This window comes from Melanotaenia boesemani, chromosome 23 (assembly GCF_017639745.1).
Source record: "Melanotaenia boesemani isolate fMelBoe1 chromosome 23, fMelBoe1.pri, whole genome shotgun sequence".
Lineage (NCBI taxonomy): Eukaryota > Metazoa > Chordata > Actinopteri > Atheriniformes > Melanotaeniidae > Melanotaenia > Melanotaenia boesemani.
The window spans coordinates 20360065-20378104 of record NC_055704.1 but is presented as its reverse complement, the minus strand read 5'-3'; the positions used below and the strand labels follow the sequence as shown (position 1 = coordinate 20378104).

Here is an 18040-nt window from a genome sequence, read left to right as displayed (position 1 = left end):
CACACACACACACACACACACACACACACACACACACACACACATATATATATATATATATATATATATATATATATATATATATATATATATATATATATATATATATATATATATATATATATATATATATATATATATATATATATATATATATATATATATACACATATATAAAGTTGTGAAAGCCTCATTTGGATTTGACTTCTAAATTACCTGGGCACAGCAGATGAAGACAACTGACAACGTAAGCAGGAAAGCAGACGACACGATGACATCCACTGAACGTTGAGGACCCCGTCTCTGCAAATTCGGCACAAATTTCACTTAAGCTTGTCTCTTCTCATTAAAGCTGTAGTGAGCTCAAATTCATACCATTCACTTACTATTTAATTACCAAGTCAAAAGGGAATAGAAACAGTGCATTTAGTAAATCTTTGTAAATATCAGCAATGTACCTTGAGGTAGGAGCGTAGCAACAGCCACATTTTGATGTTCTGCACTTTCTTCAGTCTAAAATGTGGGACCTCCGACTTCCTGGCTCTGCGGGCTGAAGTCAGGTGGCCGAACAGTTTGGCAAACAGCAGCCTCTGAAATACAGAAACATAAGAGGTAAACACATCTGACATGAGTTTAAGGCTGACATTATACTGAAAGTTTGAGACATTTCCAATATTAAGAGTAACTATTAAAGATTTCATTCTCACACCTGTTTGTAGGTCCTCTCTGCTACACTGAGCAGGAAGAAGAAGAGCCATATAAGGCAAACGCGCACCAGGAAACTCAGTGTTACCATGGCGATTACCGAGGCATCTGATCCAGACCCACCTCCCAGTGCTACAGACAGCAGCTCATTGGCTGAAAGTGTTGTCAGCTGATCCAAGTCACAGTACTGGGCCAGTCTGCAGGAGGTAAAAAGAAAAAAGTGTCAAGCTAAGGGGGAAGGTAGTTAGGCATGCATTTTCTTTTCTAATATTACATCTTTACCAGTCAGAGAATGATGAGCCTAATATTGAAATGTTGACAAACATTCAGATATCGTTTGTACCTGTAAGCGAATGGCGTGAGTCCAAGTGTCACTGAAACCAGGTTCCCAAAGACCTGGTAACCAATACCAGGAGTGTGAAGATTCACCTAAATACAGACAAAACGTCAGTGTGATGATTCTTGTTCATTTGTCCTCACCTCATATCTACAAAAAGTGCCACTTACTCTGTTCATGATCATGCCACTGATCTCCAGGACAGACATGTCTGCCTTCTTGCACTCGTTTCCCTCCCACACAATGGCGCTCACTCTCTCCAGGCCGGGGTTGGAGCTGTGCAGCCAGGGAACATGACCCTGCAGGGAAACACACACACACATAGTAACATTAATGATATGAATGTAGACCACTCTGTACTCCAATAAAACTGAAAATTGTGAAATGTTTACAGACCTGATGGAAAGGGTCATCTCTGTATTCTTTTTTAGTCGGAGGACATACTGATGTTCCACCTCCTTCTCCCTCTAAAGGAAAAAATGACAGTCTGAATTTACCTGCAACAATCCACAGATTTCCATCCTTAGTGAACCACATTTTATTCAACCTTGATGTTTTCCTCTCACCTGTCTCTGAGGTGCATGATGATCTGCACTCTGCACAGTGCAGGAAGTCCTCCCACATGAGATCTTCAGTTTCTGACTCATGTCTAGTGCTCTCTGAGTCCCGAGTCCTCATACTAGAACACCTGGAGCTACAGCTGGTTCCAGACTTGGGGATGTCCTGGCAGACAGAGCAGAGGGTAATCTTTTGTTAAAGCAATATAAAATGATGAATGAAATGCATCTGCTAAGGAATAAAATGTGTCGCTTACCTCCACAGCGTAGTGTTTCTTGTAGTGGTGTGCATTCTTGCGGTTTCGGAGCATACAGTCGCTGTTCATTCTCTCAACTCCCCTGCGGTGAGTGCCATAGGATGCCTCAGGGTCCTCCTCACTGGATGCTTCATCTGATGCTGGTTCCTTAAAACCACAGAAAACGTCAACCACATCCTGAAGTGACAGATGTGCCTTGTTTTTAGAGCTGTAGCAATAAATCAGCTAATTGTAACAGGTGATAAAACGCTCACAATGACTTTTTGATTGATTACCTTAGTGCCGCTGGCCATCAGCAGAGCTGAGCTGCGGGCGCTGTGAACATGTGTAGGCTGTACATGAGGGTTCCAACACACCTCATCAGCTCTACTTAATGGATCACACTGCTGCTCGTGAAGCTGGAGCCCCTCCTCACTGCTGCGATTGGTCACCCGGCCGTCCAGCGAAACATAACCATTATCTGTCTCTGTTGACTTATCGATGGAAAGCTTGGACTTCTTAGATCTGCAGGAGGAATCAAGAAGCGTGATAGATCGAAAGAGACGAAGAAAAAGGTAGGAGGGCGGTGAATATACCCATGTAGTCATTCATTTCCGTCTCAAAAGCATACATGCAGCAACATTCATCAAACTGGGACGCGTACAACACAACACTGTGGAACATTCATGCAATGTGAGCATCAATGATGAAGACGAACTGTTCCTTATGTGGCACACTGGACTTAGCAGCTGCTGCAGTAACCGTTCAAGGAAAACACTGAATGACTAATAAATGATGCAACTAAAGCAACATCTATATTAAAATAAACCATGATTGTTACGTCACACAATCAAATCTACACAGTCTGATTAAATCGATGAACAGATCTCCAGAACTAACAGAAATCTTAGTGAGAGCTGGACTGAGACAGATGATCAAAGATGTGATGTTCCACATTGCTGCAGTCTGCTGAAAGCTGGTGGAGGAAGCATGGGGGCAGGCAGCAGCTTGAGATGTTCGTTTCCATCAGGATTTTAAAAAATTTAAACTTCATAATAGTTGATGTGGTTCAATTGTTTTTAGCTGAAAGCCAAGCCCCTATACTTCCTTTAAATGTAGCTTTGTCAGCAGGATTACATAAAAATGAGCTGCAAAATCCTTCTGTTGCTTAAAAATAGATGGAAATTAGATTCTTTTTAAAAATCTAATTGCATATTGAGTTGACCACAAGATAAGACTTAAAGTCAAAGGAGATGAAAGGATGTTGCAGCTAAAGAAGCACAGGTTAGTTCTGAGGCAAGGCTGGCTCAGTTCAGAGTTTAAAAACAAGATTTTTTTCATTTTAAAATTTAATTTTAATTTCGTGTGAATAAATAATCCACCGAATCAGTCATTTGTTTTTTTGTGTGTTTTTTAAAGCACAGCCCCTCCTCTACATGATCTCACCATAGGAAGATGGGAAATGAAAATACACACCCAGCTTTACAGATATCATGCCAGAAATCTTTGAAGAAAGCGCCCAGGCTGTATGTGGTGCTGGTTGAATGGGAGTGTGGCGCCCCCTCCTGTGTGTTATCGGTAGTGCTAGACCCGTCGCCTTCCCTATGCACCTCCATCTGAGATGCCTTCCTCAACTTCCTTCAATTTGGAAAGAATGGAGGGGTGGAGAGAGACTTATAGCGAACCTGGAGACTAAAGGAGTCTATAAACTACAGCAGTGTGTCCGCCGGGAACCTGGTTGCATTTCCTAATCGTGTTAACAGCACATTAAGTTAACATGAAACAGGCTAAAAAGCGCCTTGATTCACAGGTTTGCAGCTTTACTATGGTACCCGCTGGACACAAAGGCTGATACAGCAGTTTAAAAAAATAATACTTTTAGGCTGTTATTCTGCAAATGTAGTTTTATTCATAAATTTAGCAAAAGCTTATTTTAAAAAAGGAAAATTGGCCGATTTAAAGAAGTAATTAGATGGTATTAGTTTATGTTCTAAAAGCAGGAATATAATTTAAAGAGAAATTAATGAGTGGACAACATTTATAGAGTCTACGTTTGCAGAATTGCCCCTTAAAAAACATCAATCAAACAAAGGCACACAGGAAAGGTATAGGACAGAACTTGATTGGGTTTTCAGGTTTTAAAATCAGAGTGTTTATTCAGGTGTTCTCCTATGATCACTGATAGAAAAGTCATGAGTTGAATCCTTGATGTAGAAGCCTCTTCTGTGATTTTATTCTCTTTAAACAGCTAAACAATATGATAACAATATCCAAAAAGCTACTTGGAAAGAATCAATTACTCTGGAATGACTGGAGTAACTGAAACTTTAAGGCAGACGAGTGCATGACGGCAGTCTTGTGTCATGGCTGATGACACGCCATGAGACAATGTTTTGGTTGTGGCAACCAAGAATCTGTGTTTACCATTGTCTATGTTAGTGAAATAATTCTGTAACGGTGTTTGCTTTAAAAGATGTCCGTTAATTTTCTTATGCTTATTGCTCAGGAACAACAAATTGAGATTTATGAAAGATTTCTCTTGAAAAATGAGAAACATCCATTTTCCTTTTGTATCAAGCAGCAAAATAAGTTGTGCGGTAATGGACTCAGTGTTGAAAGCAAGTAACCAAACTACTTTTTTTTAAAAAAATATCTGTAGAAATAAATGTCTACAAGGGTCAGTTCTGTCTTTCAAGAGCAACAGGATCAATGTTTGTTTGATTTTTTTTTCTTTTTTTAGAAATTAAAATTTGTTTTCTCTCCTAAAACTTTCCAAAACTGAAGCATGGTCCAATTTTCTTCCAGTCTGAAAATTGTCTTCTCATTGTAGGGAGCCAGACAGAGCAGCCACACACTGATGAGCTCAAACCAACGAACGGCACATCCAAACACTCCAAAACAGCAGATTTTCACAGTGAATCTTCTCATCTTTAACCAGCGGCACAATTTATCTGTTGAGTCATTTTGCTCTCAGCAGTTTTAAGCTGCTTTACATGCCGTGACTCTGAGTCTCTTATTTGTCAGAAACTTGTGGAAAACTCCTTGATAAACAAGCTATTTTTAACTGAGAATGTGGCAGAAGAATTAGCTCTGCCTGGCAACAAAAGACATATTCATTAATAATTGAATTAATTTATTCCTCTTCTTCCTTCCTTCGCTGTTTTTCTGTCTTGTGGCTTTTACATCCACTGAATGCCGTCTTTGTTATCTCAGATTTTCACCCATTTCTTTCCGTGTCTCCCCATTTTTCTAGAGGCATTTCATCTCTTGTGACTTCTTTGCTGTTTTCCTCTCCATCACCCGGATTTTATCTTTGTTTTGTCTCCTTTCATTCTTTAACATCTGAACACACTGCAACATCCTGGTACCACTTCTCACGGTTTTAACTCTTCCTTACCTGCGTCTCTTCCCCCCGCTGCTGGAAGAAGGTTTGGGGGTCCTGGTGGAGACGATCTGACAGTGGACGGTGCCCAGCAGCAACATGAGCCAGATGGCTCCAAACACCTCAGTGGCTGGTATCCCATGAGGCTGTGGGAGGGTCACATAGAGGATTGCAGCTGCCACTGCGAGACAGATGAACAAATGTTAGTGCCACACACTGAATTTCTGTTGTACTGTTATGCAGCAGGTTAAAGATGACGAGTATCCTATAGAAAATAAAATAAAGCACTATATGAATTACTTTAAAGTAATGAATTGCTTTGATTACTTTTTTCTGTTTGTTTTACAAAAAGAAGAAACTGTCAGCTTTCCTGCACTGAACAGTGTTTTCCCATCAGCCTACACCTACAACCTATAAGCCAAACAGACACTGTTAAAAGCCCCTTAAAACTTGCATAAATGTATTTATCGCGCTCAGCACAGATGTGTTTGTTTTTCCCTTATTTTTCAGAGAAAGGTGCAGCCTTCCAAAAGGCTGACAATGCTCCAGCTTTGGGAATGATGCTTCCAGCTTGGGGTATAAATTAAGCTTATAGGGTCAGTAACAACCCTCATACCAAAGAGGAAGAACCTCCAAAAACAACAAATAACAGCAGCTGTATTGTATAATCTTCAATATTAGGACTTTAAATCACGTGTCAAACGCAAGGCCTGCGGGCCACATCTGGCTAGTGAATGAATTATCTTTGGCCCGCATGATCATATTTAATCACTATTAGAGCTGGCCAGCTGATAGAATGCACACACCACTACGATACTACAAGTCCCACAATGTCAATCGTGGCCCGCGAGCGCGTCCCTCACGCGTTCTCTAGCAGCCTGAGGGATCAACAACCCCTCTCTCTGTTTGCGGATGTAAAGAACAAAGCTGTGTGAAGACAGTATGGCTGTAATTAAAGAATACAGCATAAAAAGACATTTTGAAATAAAGCACCACGATAGATAAAAGCATCTGGACATGAAACAAATTCTCCGAAAGGTAGAAGAGTTATTAACCCTTTAAGCACCAGAGTTTTTTAAAGCTTTTAAGGGAAACTAAGCGAGAAAAAATGTTTAATATAAACCAAATGTTATTTATTTATTTTTTATTTTTTTTTTCCAGGTTCAATTTGCACAATAAGGTAATTAAAAATTTTTTTTTGACATCTGGCCCTGAACTTATTCCGGTTTTGGCCCGCTGTGTATTTGAGTTTGACACCCTGGCTTTAAAATCTCTCCATCATACTTTGACTTCCACCTTTTCCTGAGCAAAGCTGAAGCACCAACACAACCAAGAACAACCCCCAGCTCAGACTGCACTACAGATGTCTGAGACTGACCCAGCTAGCAACAAAAATGATGAAAAGAAACTTCTTCAAACTAACTCTAAATCATATTTTATTTAATCCAGCTGATATTAAAATGAGGAGTTTATTTAGTTTTTTTTGCTCATTGACATGAAGTATGTCTTCTTCCTCCAGCACATCCTCAACAGACTCAACATGAGCCAAACATCTAGATCTGGTGTGTTTTACTTGGATGTTTATGGAGACAAAACAGGACCTGGAAGTTGAAAATGTCCCACTTAAATCCATTGACTGAAATCCCAGTGGGAAGCATGTGTCGCGCTGTATTCTAGATGTTTATAATCTTGTTTATCACAACAACGTCCAGCAGGTTTGTTTACCTGAGCTTTTGCTCCCCTCTTTCATTCTTCATAAAACCTTACGCTGCCTTTCCAGTCCTGTTAGATCACCAAGAAGGTGTGGTTCTCTGTGTGGTTTGTGCTCAACAGTATGTAGAGGAAATTAGAGATCAGGAAGGGTGGAGAGATGGAAAATAACTACTCTCTTTAGAAAAGGGCAACATGATGTAGGAGGTGGAAACCCGTTTGTGCATTAGGTGTGTGTTTGTTGGGTGCGTGCAGGCCTGACGTGTTTTGTGCTGGCAAGAGATGCTGGACAAGACGTGGCTTGGAAAGAAAACAGATGTGCAGCAGGTTATGAACCTGTTTAACCCTAAAAGAGTTACAGACAGTAATATAAACTAAACGGAAAAGCATGACTTTGCAACTGCAAGGATGCATTGATTTTAAAAAAATGATTCAATGAGGAATCTTTCCAAAATGCCCGAAGCAGCTGGTTTCACTTCAATAACAAAAGCAGGTTTGTGGAAACACTTACCCTGCAGCAGATAGAGAGCCAGCAGGAGGAAGAAAATAGCTCTGGAGGTGACCTGGATCCACCAGCGATAAAAGAAGGGGAAGAAAACAACTCTGACGATGCCCTTCCTGGTCAGCGACGTCCATGGACTCTCTGGTTTGGCCTTCGCAAATGCTGAACCTAAAATAATAAACTGAGGTTAGCTCTTTATTTTTTTTTTAAATTCTTTTTCACTTGACGGATGATTTTTCTGTTGAGGCTAAAACTGACTATTTAGCAGAGCAAAGCAGACGACTCAGCTGACTTGTGTGGTCTTTGCATTGAGTTTTTACTTTGCATTGAGCCTGGACGACATCTAATCTCATTATTCTGATGGAAGGAAGGCTGCACACACACATTTTTATTCTCACCTCTAACCAAGTCCACATCTATAAGATCTGGTTTGACATGTCCTGTCTTCTTTGGCTTGTTCCTCAAGCCCTGCAGGGGGAGACAGAGAGTCAACACCACACAGAATATCAATATACATCAATTCACCACTGGTGAACTTTAATTCTTCATAAACACATCTGCAGTCAGGGAGTGAGGATGTAAACCGTGCAGCTACAGGGTCTACTCAGTTTAAAAGCAGAGGCATCTACTCACAACTAGAAGGATTTTTCTAGATCCAGCTGCTATTCTTGTGTTACACAGCATTTTATTGATGAATCTTAAAGGTCTCTTTGTCCTTGAAACCAGCTGCATCATTTCACACGGTGTGTTATTCATCCTAGTTGCTGAGCCTGCTGCTTTGTTCACTTTATGACCCTGGGAAAAAGTCTCCCCTGTGGCACACTTCCTGTACCAGCCTGTCTCTTCCTCCTGTGATGCATACACTTGGTATGTGTGTGTGTGTGCATGTGTTTGAGGGATGTCAACTGCAATGAAAAGCAATAACTTAATTTAACAAGTTGCTGTAAATTATGAAATTCATGCGGATTTTCTGCATGGCTGTATTTCTGTCAAATAATTTGTGAATATAAATGAACACAGCTAAAAGTGTGTGTGTGTGTGTGTGTGTGTGTGCCAGACAGGCGAGACCTGGGTTGACAGATGTGAACATAGACATATATACATAGATGCCACATCAACCGCCTCAGCCCGCTGCCGTGACGCTTTAACACGTCCGCCATCTTGGTCCTGGCAAAAAGCTCATTAGATGAATACAAGTGAACGCTTGTTTCGTTTAAACTGGATTAAATATTAAACGTTTGTGAAATTTCAGCTCTGCAGAGGCCTGGTAACGATCCACTCATTTGATTCAGGTGTGTTGGAGGAGGGATGCATCTAAAAGCTGCAGGATAGTACATCTCGAGGACCGGACTTGGACACCCCTGATCAACAATAAAGGCAAGGATAACAATGTTGTGAAGTGTCTGAAATAAAAATAAAAATAAACAGTGGTTCATTCTTATTATAAAAAGTAATTCCTGGTGATGGTGTTAAAAGACAGTTACGGTTTGTTCGGCCCCAAACTGCAGAAGATCCAAGCATCTTTCCTACGTTCAGTCCTGCTGAAAATAGAACGCTTGCCAGGACCAATATGGCGCCGCTGCTGACGTAGGAAGCAGGGACCAATGCGTCGTATATGTATATGGATGTGACCACATATGCACACCCACGAGGAAACACAGTAAACATACATGGTTTCCTGTGTAAACATTGTGTGTTACTGTAGGTACACGAGCTCAGTGAAGAGAAACTAAACTGCCTTTTTTGGTTCAAATACTAACTTTTATACATATATAAAAAGAATGTCAAATGGTACTTTTATAGTCCATTTTAGATTATAATCAGAAAAAAAGTATTTAAAAAAATCACTTTAAAGATGGACTGAACATTTTCAGTTTTCCATACTCTTGGTTTCACATCTCATAAAATGGATCAAATTAAGGCAAAATCTATTTTTTACATCTACACTGCTGCTGAAAACATTTCAACCTATAACGATGTAATCAGTAAATACGAGTTGATCCTTTTACGTTCTGTAAGTTTGAGTGTGGATCCTCTGAAATGCAGCTCAAAGCTGTGCACTAGAATCTGCTTGGCTCATGCTAATATTTACACAAGCCAATTGAGTCCTGTTATCATTCAACAGTCTGATATGCAGGCTTTATCTTCAAACAGCACCACCGATGAGCGTGGGTATGTATGCATAAAACGGAAGACGTCTGAGAATATTGCAGTGGTGTGTGTTCCTGTGTGAAGGGCTAAAAGCTGCTGATCAATAGCTTCCTCTTGGCAAGAAAGTGACTGCAGCAGTGAAGTCCTGTTATCGCCGTGCTTTTCACAGCCTCTTACCATAAAGTAGATGTTCCTTCAGTGACTGGTTCTGGTTTATGAATTCATGTTTATGTAAATAATCTGTACAAAATCAGGAAAAACCTACTTTATTTATTATTTAGGGACTGTGTTTATCTTATTTTGACATCACCTCTAAACTACAATGTGATGTATTTTCTTGCTTTCACCAGCAGGTGGCAACTGGTTTTCATTCTCCACAGTAAACAGAGTTTGAGAAGAGAGAGAAAAGTCCCTGATGAACTTCAAAAACAAGTCTAAATCATAAGACCGTGTGTATGAAGGTCTATTTTGTGCATGTGACATACTAATTAAATTTTACTGTGCTAGAGTGTAATCCCTTTCCTTGTTCTAGTTGTGTCCGATTAAATGCAAACTAAAGAAAAAATTCTAACGTCGACTTTTTATACTCTGATATGAGAACTTGGAAGCATCTATAGAGAAATTACACTTATTTACATAATAAAAAACAGCTGATTCATGCTGCAAGAGGAGGTTGTTTAAAATAGATAAAGAAAAGCACACATCAAAGAATATTTTTAGATTTATGAGAAGATTTGTTTTTATGAGCCTATAAACACTACAATTAGTATATAATAGGGGTGAGAAGGACACACATCTTGTTTCCATACAGAACTGATAAACTCTGCACCACCTGCTGCAGAGAGACTCAGGGACGCATTTACATCACAGTGTGCCAAGGTCATACACAGCGCTGTGTGTCCGTGTGTGTGTGTTGAGCTCATTAGAGTGTTTCCCAGCCTTCTGTTTACAAGATTAGACTATCCATACAAGGAAAGGAGGGAGACTTGGAGATAAAGATGGGCTGCAATGTAGAAACTTCTCATCATGAGTTACAAAAAAAAAACCTCTGTTGTTGTTTGCAACTAAAACTTAGTTGTTTCAGCTTCTTCCAGCACTAAAGTTAAGCTGCTAAACAATGAAAGGTCAAAGGTCACACAGCAAATGGGTGAATTTACATGCACACACACACACACACACACACAGCACAGCCACATTAACCTCTAGTTTGAACCCTGATGCTACCATACACTGCATAACATCAACTGCATGATACAACCTGCATGATCACATGACTTTATTATGCTGTGTTCACACACGTCAACTCAGTTCCCTAAGCTGCTTAATGTGGCTGCAGTTAAACTTTCCTGCAGACCATAAATGCATCGTTGTCATGAACACAGGTCGGGGTTAATAAACACACCAGGATTCAACATGGCAGCTGAGCTTGATCAATCAATCGTGGTCTAGCAGTCTACAGCGTGGGTGAGCAGACGTGCACTGTGGGATACGAGAGGATCATGGTCCCTGCTACGTACTCACCAGAGAAATAAACTGTAGAGGAGGAGGAAAATGAAGGAGGATGGAGGTGAAGAGAGGAGAGATGGGCAGGTGACACCCAGGCCAGAGAGGGCAGAGAGGAGAGAGTTAAAAGAAAATGCTGGAAAAGATCTGGTGGCACCATGAGAGGAAGATGAAGGACTCAAAGTCAGAGAAAGGACAAAAAGAGAATTACTTGCAATGAAAGAAATAAAAAGAGAAAGGAAGAGGAGACCGTTCAGAATGAAAGAAAACAAACAGGAAAAAGTGCCAAAAGAGAAATAATGAAAAACATGGAGACATAAAACAAACCACAGACCTTTATTTCTCTCTGCTCCACCGATTTCTCCCATATCTGCTGGTCATAGGCGCCAATCTGGAAAGAAGCAGGAGTAAACGATACAAGGTTAATTAAAGTGCAGTCAGGAGTTAAACAGTCCTGGCAAACAGCTACAGAAATGTAAAAATATAGCAGTAATTGCACTGCTTCTTTTCCATGAAACCAAAATGAACACCCCTTCATTTTCTCTGTTACATCATCACCATCCTCTAAAGCCAGATCACATCACAACAACAGTCAGCTCATTAATGGTTAGTGTTTGGTTTAGTGTGGGAGCTCATAAAAAAGCTGAATTTTATAAGCAGCTGTGTGAACAAGCCTGAAAGTGGTTGCACAATTACAACTTATGCCATGACATACAGCCTTTTTTTTTGTACATGGTTTTAGCCATATTTCCCTAAAACCCAATTGATCTGTTTTATCAATACAAATCACTAAAGGTCATGACCTCAAACACAGCATCAACCTGTCAATAACCCTAACCGCTTAACAAAATCCAGAACACAAAAGAAAAGACTTTTAAATGCTAGACGTGACCAGGCTTGACATGTTTGACATGTAAAATGACATGTTCACTGCGCAGACTTTCTCTTGCACTGCGTGTGGATGGTAAGACGGTAAATGGAGTTAAAACCTGTGAAGACGGACCAGAAGGTCAGCTTCAGTTAAAGTGTCGTCTAGAAGAAAGCTCTCAGGCAATGTGATCCAGTCCTTAAACCAGTATTTATCAGTCTGTCACACACAGAGAGGCTTGCAGAGAGGGGAACGGGAGGATGACACTAATCAGGAAATGCAGCACCGCCTCCAACTGTCACATTGATCGAGGGCAATCGATACATCTTGCAAGCAGAAGGGTTGTGTGAGTACGTGTGCAAAGTGGATAGCGCTTATGGATATCTGACCAATGCACAGCCAAGATCTGTTTGAGCTAAAGACACTATAGATGCCACACAGACATAATACGACACTGATAGAGAATTCCGTTACTGTTAGAGAAAGATACTTCGTCCAGAGATGAAGCTCTGGCTGATTTTCAGACTCTGTTTTGGACACACAGATGATCTGACCTCAACAGATCAGTGCATTCATGTGAACGAGTACATCTTCCAAGTTTGGGTCACCCCACGAGCTCTCCAGTGGAAAGTCTGAATCTTTAATGAGACTTCATCAAAGATGGATGGAAAGAGGAGAGAGGTCAAAGACAAGAAAGAACACGAAAAGACAGAAACAGGGTGGAGAGAAGGCTTTTTAAAGATGTAGAAAGTGCATACCCCGCAGGTTAAAGACATCTCTTCCCTTGATCCAACTTTTAGCCTGATTTTTTTTTCCTTTTTAATCTAATAGACCAACAAAAATAGTTCAAACTAACTCAATTACTGATTCCTACGTCAAATCTCAATCTTGTTCGACCAAAGTGTCCTGAGCTCGGAGAATTTCATCATGTTCAGACTTATTCAACTCAATTTGTTTTGCTGGCAAGCACCGAGTGCAGTGAAGGCACTCATGTGCTCCCACAGTTCTCCAATCATCCAGCCGGAGAAAAACACAGTACAACAGACTTTCTAATAATAATAATAATAATTAAAAAAAAACACCCTCAGGTTTAAACAAAGCTTCGGCCAACCTGAAGCAATTCAAGAATTTCCTATTTCTCTCCAACTTCGAAAAGTAATGTTTGTTTACAGGATGTTCAAGATAATGACGCCTTTATCTCTGTGTTATATTAGTGTTTTGCTTATTTTAAATCCTTAGCTGCTAATGAAAATTTACCAGTTTACATGCGCAACTCATAACAAAGGGCGGGCAGGTTACCCTAATTCACTGCACCACCCAACCCACAAAAACATGCACTGAGAACCCAGCTGAACTCAACCTGACCTTTTAACTCTACTGCAGCTGTAAAAATATTGATTACATACATCTGGCAAAGTATCTTTACTTTTTCCTTCATGCACACCCATTTTAAATGACAAGACCTTAAATGATGTATAAATACAGAAGCAGAGTTCTTAGTGCAGGTTAATTCCTTCCTGCACCACTCCCAGTCTCTAAAAACATACCAAAAGGTGCTGTGATGCATTTTCTGCCACTCGACACAAGTGATTTACCGGAGATACAACAGGACTTCTACAAGCAGCACCGCCTGTCTTTGACACTCTACCAGGTCTGGACATATTTCTGGTTTGGCCGCATTACATGTCATTTTACCACACCTATCATTATTTAGGGTTTTTCTGAAAGCTGTCATGACCTGCCTGATATTTCCTTTTAGTGTGTTGAACCTATCCCGAGCATCTGAGACGCCAAGATTCAAAAGTGGATGATAATAATAATAATGTCACTGCCACTGAATTATATAGTAAACTGTACATGTTGAATTCTTAATCTTTCACTATATTGCTGGAAAATGTGCTTTGATGAATATGTCAGAAACTCATCTCACGCATTAACCAGCTCCTTACTAGTATCCAATTATAAATGAAATTACAATTAAAACTAAATAAATGCTACACTGATGTTATATGATGAGTGTAGGCTGTTTAAGCAGATGCATGAAATGGTTATCCCTTCATCCTAAACAATTTACCTAACAACAGTGGTGGGTATACTACAACATAAAATATCAATGTCTAAATAACTTTTTTTTTTTGTCATGGACTGAGCATTTTGGTTTTTAGATGTCTTTCCCAACTAATTTTGTAGTTTATAGATCTGCCCATCGATGGACCAGCAGACGTTACAGGAAGCTTTGGAGAAGGTGCACCTGCCAGCTAACGTTTTCTCAGTCCTGTCTAGATCTGCTGGGTCCATGGATGGCCAGATCGTACGGTCCCGGTCTGGAGATAATGTGGACCCCAATGCAGCCCTGAGAGGCAGGAGGCAGACCGGTGCAGGTTTTAATGAAAGAACAAATGACTTACAACATGAGACTGGGAAAAAAGATGATAATTTGGTAAAGTGAAAAGGAAATCAAATGATAAACACACACACACACACAGAGGAGGACTAAAAGAACAGGTGAAGCAAATCAAACCAGGTGAACTACTGAACCAAAAGCAAAAGCAAAACTACAAAATAATCTTAACAAGACTACAAAAACCTAAACCAAAATGTTCAGACCACGACAACTTTAGGTTCAGTCTGAGACACAAAAAGCTGAATATCCCTTACTTTCTGTAAATAGTGTGTATGCTGAATTTATCTGAATTTTATGTTCAAGGCCAGCATACGGAAATACCTGAAATGTTCTTAATCTCTTATTTTTTTGTCTTTAGTGGAAATTTGTGTTACTAAAATAAGCATTTGTCTTTTTCAACAGGTTTAAGACCCTATAGATACTTCCAAAAAACAACCAAACCTTATTTAAATATGCGGTTACAAAAGGAATGTATTAACGAGAAATGATGAGGCTCACTGGAAGTTTCCTTTTTCCTGACAGCTAATTTTTCAGAGAAACAAACACACAAAGATTAGAGGATATTCTGAGAATAGAAGGAGGACTACCGAGCTGGAATATGAAGGTGTGTGGGTGAGACGGACATCATGTTACATCATGGAGTCATGAGGTTGCTGAGATTTAGGAATTAACAAACCTGTAATTCCTCTTATCTCCACACACTCATCCTTACATCACCGTCTTTTTACCTCGTTTGCTCCTCTCCAATAAACTCTGTTCTTTTATAACCCTGTAATCACTGATCTATGCTGCCGTACGTCTTAGTTTCACCATTATTCTGCTTTTAAAATTCAACATTAGATACAACAACAACTTTAACAGGAATCAGAAATGGCATTTTTGTGTGTTTTGTCTCAAATGACCAAGAAAAACCACAGACTTGATTTTAAGGGCAGTGAACCAACAGAGGACGTGGCAATGCCAAGTGTGCTGCAGCAGTAATGCTGGGGTCACCATGGCGACGGATGGAGGGAGGAGGAGGAGGGGGTTACATAACTGCTGCAACACACACACACACGCAGGTTTACAGAGAAATGGAGACAGTTGTGTGTCGTCAAACAAACACAAGACTTTACAAAAGAACAGAAATACTAGCTGATTGATCTGCGGGACGTTAATGTTACCGAGTCCCATCACGACGAATGAGACTAAAGCATAAGATACGATAAGAGCGCCGCCTTCTCTGATCAATATTTCTATACTAGTCATGAATTAATGAGTAATGCGAGGCAGCACTTGCAAGGATGAAACCAAAGAGAATGAGTGTCCCTTCGTTTTAATGCATTCAGTATTATCCAGCCCATTTTTCATCAGTCATTTTGCTGGCAATTTTATCCTCAAAGCATTTTATTTAACCATCATTCAGCATTTAACAGCCAGTTAACCAAATATTTCAATAAGAAACTCGACAAAAAAGTGATTAGCTTTACATTTGTTTTAATCAGAAATATTAATCTCACTTTGTGAGATGGGAAATAATGATGCTGCCTTGAGCTTTAGAAACTAATAATGTGCTTTCTTTCAATTTAACAACTAAAAAAGTGGAATAAATACATTTAAAAATTTTAGGTCCACAAATAAGTGTTAGTAACTCCACTTTGTATTAACAGTGTGACTCTCCTATTTATATAAAGTCAAGTTCCTTAAATCTGCACTAAAAGCATCCACATAGCAGCTACATGAATACTAAATGTGTGGTTAATGCAAGTCTGTTTATTGTCTGTAAAAGCAGCACCGCCCTCTTCCTACTTCCTTCTCATCTCCAAACCTGTCACTGTGAGCTTGGCAGGGATGAAAACTCCCTCGGCTGTATTAATATTTGCACGCGTTAAGGAGTGATCAGCCTCGACAGGTACACAAGGATACGTGTAGCTCAGTGTGGTATAAGAAACAGGTTAAAAGGAACACACTCATAACCAACTTCACCTCCTGAAACTCTCATCTGTGCATTAAAATTACAAAATTGGAAAATCAATTTATTTCTTTGAAAGCTGCTGATGCAACACAATACTTCTTTCTCATTTAAAATGCATGAATCTCTATATATGCTAAACATCTGCCTTCATGTTTCTAATGTTAAACCTGGTCCTAGATCAAGTCCCACTTATGAAACTGAGTCCAGGTTTTGGAGGCTGTTGTTCTACAGTGGAAACAGTCAGCTATTGTAGAGTGTGTCATGCTAAAGTTAAAATTTAATGTTTCAAGGAGGTTGGAAAAATTTAACTACTTTCACATGACTTGTAGATAACCAGCTTTAAATAAAGATGGCTTCCCACTATAAAACTTATTCATCTGAATATAATTACTTTGTTCACCATTAATTCTGTACAATTAATTAACAAATAGCAGAAAATATGTGAAGCCATTAGAAAATAAAGGAGAAAATCTGCAGCACACAGCCATTTTTGACATGCCCCCCTGGCGTTTTTGCAAGTGTCAGAGGCTTTTTGTAGAGTGTGTATGACGTGTATCTTGTGTGTCAGATGAAACCTATTTTAAAGCAGGCAAACACACATGCAGAATGTTTACTAAGTATACAATATATTAGCTTTATAGCAGCTAAAGTTTTAAAATGATACATTTAATACAATGTGTTAATAACTTTGATTAATCACAAGGTAGATAAAAATGATCCAACATGACTGACTGTTTTCTGACTGATGAGCTGGGTTTGTGAGACAACTCAGAGAGGAGACGAGATCTTTGCTCTCTTTGTCTGGTAGTTGTATTTGTTTTTCCTATAATTTGTCATGTGGATGGAAAGAAAAATAAACAACGAGCTCCGCTTGGTATGTGTGTCATGTATCTGGGTCCTAAACCACACAATCTAAAAATGTTTCTCTGCTTTAAATATAAATGTCCTCCATCGTCCCAGGGCACCCACAGGGAATCTTCACTCTGAGACTTTGACCTTCTGATTTCAGCCACATACCAAAAACATGAACTGTGTCACGTCTTAAAATACACCAAGGCTCCACACAAACACACCACAAGCACGTTATAGACCCGAGAGCACATTTATGACAAAATATAAAAACAATCTCCACAAGAAGCTGATGACTGCTTTGTTTTTGACAGCTTCAAAGACTGAGTCAGACATAAAAAGCAAATCCATCTGGCGCCTTGCAGATATAGGCGATGTGGTTGCATGCGCCGTTGCTTGAATATGGGCTCATCGTTGCAGTGCGGTGAGAAGAAGCCTCTAAACAAACACAGCAGAGTCTATTTGCAGCCCAAGTCCAGACACAGAAGAGTCAGAAATACAGCGTGACTCAGTGCATGCAGGGTGGGGGGGAGGCTGGAGAGCTTCACATGTCAGAGTTAATCTGAAACTCCTGACATCTGCCCAGCTTGAAACACGTCACTCATTTATTCAGTGGGTTGGAAGTAAATATCTTCTACAGGACTCTGGTTTTGGAGACCTCGCAAACTGCAAACAAGAGGACTTCCTGGCTGTTCTTGTTTTGCACTTTCTGACAGGAAAGGTTGTGTGGTGCATTTGCACCAGTTTTCATTAAGCAGTGGAAAATATACCTCAGCTCGATTCCTGGGTGAATGCAGTTTGGTTTATGGGGCTCACAGTATTAAAAGGAGCACGTCTGAATAATTCAGCAGCGACGGGTCTCTCCAGAAACTGTGCAGGCGA

At 39.9% G+C, this 18040-nt stretch overlaps 1 protein-coding gene across 5 annotated transcripts in view; it reads right to left on the bottom strand.

Annotated features, from left to right (window-relative positions):
- phtf2 (putative homeodomain transcription factor 2) overlaps positions 1-18040 on the bottom strand; it is a 39682-nt gene that overhangs the window by 1516 nt on the left and 20126 nt on the right. For 2 of the 5 annotated variants that reach the window (XM_041977678.1, XM_041977679.1), the window contains exons 3-15: positions 11418-11474; positions 7828-7897; positions 7439-7597; positions 5233-5398; positions 3312-3473; positions 2132-2360; positions 1857-2003; positions 1439-1765; positions 1213-1341; positions 1049-1134; positions 710-902; positions 459-590; positions 217-303 (exon numbers count right to left, since the gene is read on the bottom strand). In XM_041977678.1, coding sequence (XP_041833612.1) covers positions 217-303; positions 459-590; positions 710-902; positions 1049-1134; positions 1213-1341; positions 1439-1765; positions 1857-2003; positions 2132-2360; positions 3312-3473; positions 5233-5398; positions 7439-7597; positions 7828-7897; positions 11418-11474 — 1944 coding nt within the window. Of the gene's footprint in view, positions 1-216; positions 304-458; positions 591-709; positions 913-1048; positions 1135-1212; positions 1342-1438; positions 1766-1856; positions 2004-2131; positions 2361-3311; positions 3474-5232; positions 5399-7438; positions 7598-7827; positions 7898-11417; positions 11475-18040 lie in introns of those variants that run through there. The other 3 variants (XM_041977680.1, XM_041977681.1, XM_041977682.1) reach the window with 3 other exon arrangements.